Consider the following 4412-nt stretch of genomic DNA (forward strand, 5'->3'; position numbering starts at 1 on the left):
TGCAGTGAGCTGAGATCGCATCATTGCACTCCACCCTGGGCAACAGAGTGAGACCCTGTCTCAAAAAAAAAAAAAAGAAAAGAAAAATATGCAAATTGCTATTTTCAAAGATACCTGGATTTTTTAAATCATTCATGAATGCGGTCTCTTCCTTGCAGAGAGCAGATGCACAAAAATAGTGAATGAGACCCTATAGTTTGGTCTCATGCTAAAGAAGTCCATAAAGCCCACAAGTCATTTTCATGATGGACAGAAGAATGTATGTGCTTTCTCTGTCTACTGCCTCAACTGCACAGACCCCGGGACTGTAGCAGAACCGTCTTTTCAGCCTGACACCGGGAGGCCCAAATTCTAGCATGGGACCCAGGGCCAGTTGATCTCTGGTCCTAAGTCTTCTCACCCATAAAATGGGAAGGAGAGAACCCCGAATCGTTGCTTCTAGCTCCTGAACTCAGTTGTTCAGAACAAGGACTCATTGCTGATTTTTCAGCAGCACAGGGAATTGCTCTTATTTCTGGGAATGATGGACAGTACCCTCTGTTCCACTGGGCAAATGGAACTTCCCAGGCCTCTCTGTTCCCTTCTCCCCTTAGAGAGCAACAGGCTTGGCCCCATCCCACCTCCCTCACCCCTCTCTCTCCTCCCTCAGGACTGGGCACTTTGCTGCCCCCGCTGCTGCCCACTCTGCGACTGTGCCTGTACGTGCCAGCTCCCCGACTGCCAGAGCCTCAACTGTCTCTGCTTTGAGATCAAGCTCGGATGAGAACCCAGGGCCCCTGCCCTCTGGGGAGCGGCCAGCCCCCATGGCCCAGTGTGGGCCCTCCTCCCTGAAGAGCCTTTCTCCAGGCCACTGGAACCACAAATGGCCTGCCCAGCACCCAGGCCTGGGAACTGGAAGTGGCAGTGTGGGGCCAGGCTCCCTGCAGGGCAGGACTCTTGGCCAACTGGACGGCAGCTCCTCTGGAGGGCCGGAAGAGAGAGGGGCTACTGCTCGGGCAGGTGTCCGGGCTCCCCTTCCCCTCCCCACGTCAAGGATTCTATTTGAAGGTGGGCAGGGGGGTGGCGCTGCTCAACACACACAAGTGTTATAGGAGGAGCCTGGCCCTTGAGTACCGGGTACACAAGGGTGCCCGACCACCCTCCGTCCACGGACTCTCGGTTATTTTAGGAGGTGAGAGTAGTGCCAGTATCTACTCTCCTTCCTAAAAAAAAAACCAGGGCTCCAGAGAATCAGAACAGCCACCATCACGGCAGGGAGTCGGGGGAGGAGAGAGATTAGGAGTCAGGGAGGGTGGCAGGAGGCCACGTGATCTGAGTCCCCTCACCCCTTTCCCTCCCACAGGTCCCTGGCCAAAGATTTATTTCTCTTGACAATCAAGGGCCTCCGTCTGGATTTCCAAAGAAGAAATTTCCTCTGAAGCACCGGTGAGTGGGCAAGGGCTCCGTCCCCGTCAATAGGGCCGACCCAAGGCTTCCTCCCCCTTCCTCCATGCCGGGCCCCAGGCTGGTGTGAATGTCAGGGGCTTCAGGTTTCCCTAAATATAGGTCCCTGCCAGAGAATCCGTGGTGGGAAAAGGGCAGGGGTCATCGGAGAAGGTCGGGGACACGTGTGGGGCCGGCAGGAGCCGCCTTATAACCCAGCCCGGGCACCCCTGGCTCACTCGCTGCTGACCAGGCTCTGCCGGCTCCTTCAGCCTTGCCGCAGGTGGGCCCCTTGCAGGACCGGGCCGGGGTGGGGATGGGTTGGGCCGACAGGGTCCAGATGGGTCCGGGTGAGGAGGGGAGACTTGGACGGTAGGAGCAGGGGGCTGAGCATCTGGGAGACAGATCAGTTCGGGGATGGAGTTTATTTTGGAGAAGGAAGTCAGGCGCAAGGAGGGCGTTTGGCAGGAACTGTGGCCCCGCATGCCCGAGGCCAAGCAGCCGCCACTCCATAGCCGCGCATTCTGGTTTTCGGTGGCGCAGAAGACTACCAGCCTGGCTGCGGCGGCCCGGGCGGAGAGCGCGCACGCATGCGCGACCCAGCCCGGCCGGCCCGCCCGCCCGGAGCTTGCACCAGGAGGCCTCGCCTCTGCGCTGCGCCGCCTCCGCGCTGCACCAGCGCCGCTGCCCTCTCGCGCTCTCTGCGCGTCCTCTCGCTGCCCTTTCCTCCGCTTCTATTACGCCCGGGCCAGTGACTGGGGATCGGCTCCGCGCGGGTCCAGGCCGCGGGCGAGGCAGGCTGACGCACGACTGCGCGATGTGGCCTCGATGGTGGCACGCGCTGCAGCCGCGAGGCGCGGAGGGCCGCGGGCCCGGCCTGGGCGACGAAACTCAGCCTCCTTCGTTTCCGACTCTTCATTCGCATCCCCCACTTCCCGGTCTCCCCCTTCCCCAGTGCCAACATTCTGGCTGAGTCACGGCGCCCCAGAGCGCGCCAGGCTGGGGGGAAAGGAGCGGAGGGGCGGGCCCTGGCGACCCGCGGGATGTGGCCTGAGTCACGTCCGAGGGGGGTGGGGAAGGATCGTGTTCTCGGCGCCCGCCCCTTCCTACTGCGGCCTCTGGGCTGTGCCTCTCAGGGGCGGCCCGTAGCCCAGTCTATCGCCTGCAATTGGACGCCACCCGCTCCTCGTAAAGGAAAATGCTCGGCGGAGGGCGGAGTGGTGCCTTTAAAAGGCCAGGCGCTGCCTTCCTCCTTCCCGCCCCCCTGCGCCGCCCCCTTCGAGGTTGAATCGGCTGCGTTCCTCTCGGAACGCGCCGCAGAAGGGGTCCTGGTGACGAGTTCCGCGTTCGCACCCTGAGTCCACTCGCCAGCCCGCCGCCCTCTGCCGCCGCACCCTGCACACCCGCCCCTCTCCTGTGCCAGGTGAGCGCCCCTCTTCACGGGCAGGGACCAGGGACCTTGGAGCGGGATCTTGGGGGCAGTGGCGGGTTGGGCGTCCTCGTGGAGCACCCCCACCCCATGCCAGCGTCTCCTTACTACCAGCCACACACAGGCTCTCCGGCTTCTCCAGCCTGAGGTCCCATAACTGCGCAATGCAGCGGCAGCGCGTGCTGAGTCATGGCGGGGGAGGAAGCCGGATGAGATGAAGGATCATTCCCCTCCCCTTTTCTTGCAGGGACCCCTGTGGCAAAGGATTAGGGCCCCTTAGCCCTGGCGGGGATCCTAAGAGCCACTGAGGGGTGGGGGACGGCCCGTGTACAGCCCCAGGGTTCTCGCAAGCTGGAGGTTGGTTTCTGCCCTGGGAAACGGGGCGCCCCTCGTGAGGAGGGGAAACCCCTCGACGGTGCTTGATGCCCCATTAACACTTTCCCTGTCTCTCCTTATTGGGCGACCTTGATTCTGAGCCCGGAACAGCTGCAGCCGTGCGAAGCGACGGGAGCATTTTTCAGGGGAAGGCGCTTGCCCCGTAGAAACAGTGACGACGGCAAAGCTTACCGCTTTCCTTGCCTCGGGCTAGGGCTTGTTCGGCCGCCCTTTCCTGGGCTTCTCTTATCTTTTTCCTAATACCCCTTGCTCTCTTATCTTTTTCTAATACCCCTTTCTACCACCCGCCCCCTCCCTTGTGGGGAAAAGCCTGACCTTGGGATGTCCTTGAAGACTTGGAGCCCGGGCCAGCCCTGGGATCTTGGGTGGATTGGAAGGAACACCCCAGTGGCAGTCAGAAGAGCTGGGTTCTAATCTCAGATCTGGCTCCGCGGTTGCTGTGTGGCTTGAAGCACAGACCTTTCCCTTATCTGGGCCCTTTCCCACGAGGGTGTTGGGCACTCTGCTCGATTCAATCTTTACATTCTAAAATACTCCGGTTCGGTTTTGTTTTCAGGCAAGGTGACCCCATGGCAAGGCGCAAGCCAGAAGGGTCCAGCTTCAACATGACCCACCTGTCTATGGCTATGGCCTTTTCCTTTCCCCCAGTTGCCAGTGCGCAACTCCACCCTCAGCTGGGCAACACCCAGCACCAGACAGAGTTAGGAAAGGTACAGGGGCAGGCCTAGCATAGGGAAGTTGGGCCTACGGGAGAGCTGGGGACCAGAAGCGCCCCAGGGCCTGCTGGGTGTGGGGCAGGGGAGGTAGGGAACGTTTCCCTGACCTCCAGGCGAGGAGCCCTGCTCATTGGGAGATTATGGGAAACCCCAGCTAACTAGTCCTTCCCCTGTTTCCTGTACCCAGGAACTTGCTACCACCAGCACCATGCCCTACCAATATCCAGCGCTGACCCCGGAGCAGAAGAAGGAGCTGTCTGACATCGCTCACCGCATCGTGGCACCCGGCAAGGGCATCCTGGCTGCAGATGAGTCCACTGGTGCGGGCAGGAGACAGAATGGGTGGAGGGTGCAGGGTTAGGAGTGACAGGCTGGTCCCCTAATTCCTATGTGACACTCCCAGGGAGCATTGCCAAGAGGCTGCAGTCCATTGGCACCGAGAACACCGA

The 4412-nt window shown here is 60.8% G+C and overlaps 1 protein-coding gene across 1 annotated transcript; it reads left to right on the plus strand.

Moving 5' to 3' along the window:
* Window positions 1-593: 593 nt before the first annotated feature.
* Window positions 594-4407, plus strand: LOC111535523 (the record flags this gene model as incomplete). Its single annotated transcript, XM_026451092.2, has 5 exons — window positions 594-1001; window positions 1343-1425; window positions 3804-3957; window positions 4151-4283; window positions 4367-4407. Coding segments are annotated over 5 exons (819 nt in total), but the record flags the coding sequence as incomplete, so codon positions are not given.
* Between the last annotated feature and the right edge of the window lie 5 nt (window positions 4408-4412).

The sequence above is a fragment of the Piliocolobus tephrosceles genome, unplaced genomic scaffold (assembly GCF_002776525.5).
Source record: "Piliocolobus tephrosceles isolate RC106 unplaced genomic scaffold, ASM277652v3 unscaffolded_27409, whole genome shotgun sequence".
In the NCBI taxonomy this organism is placed as follows: domain Eukaryota; kingdom Metazoa; phylum Chordata; class Mammalia; order Primates; family Cercopithecidae; genus Piliocolobus; species Piliocolobus tephrosceles.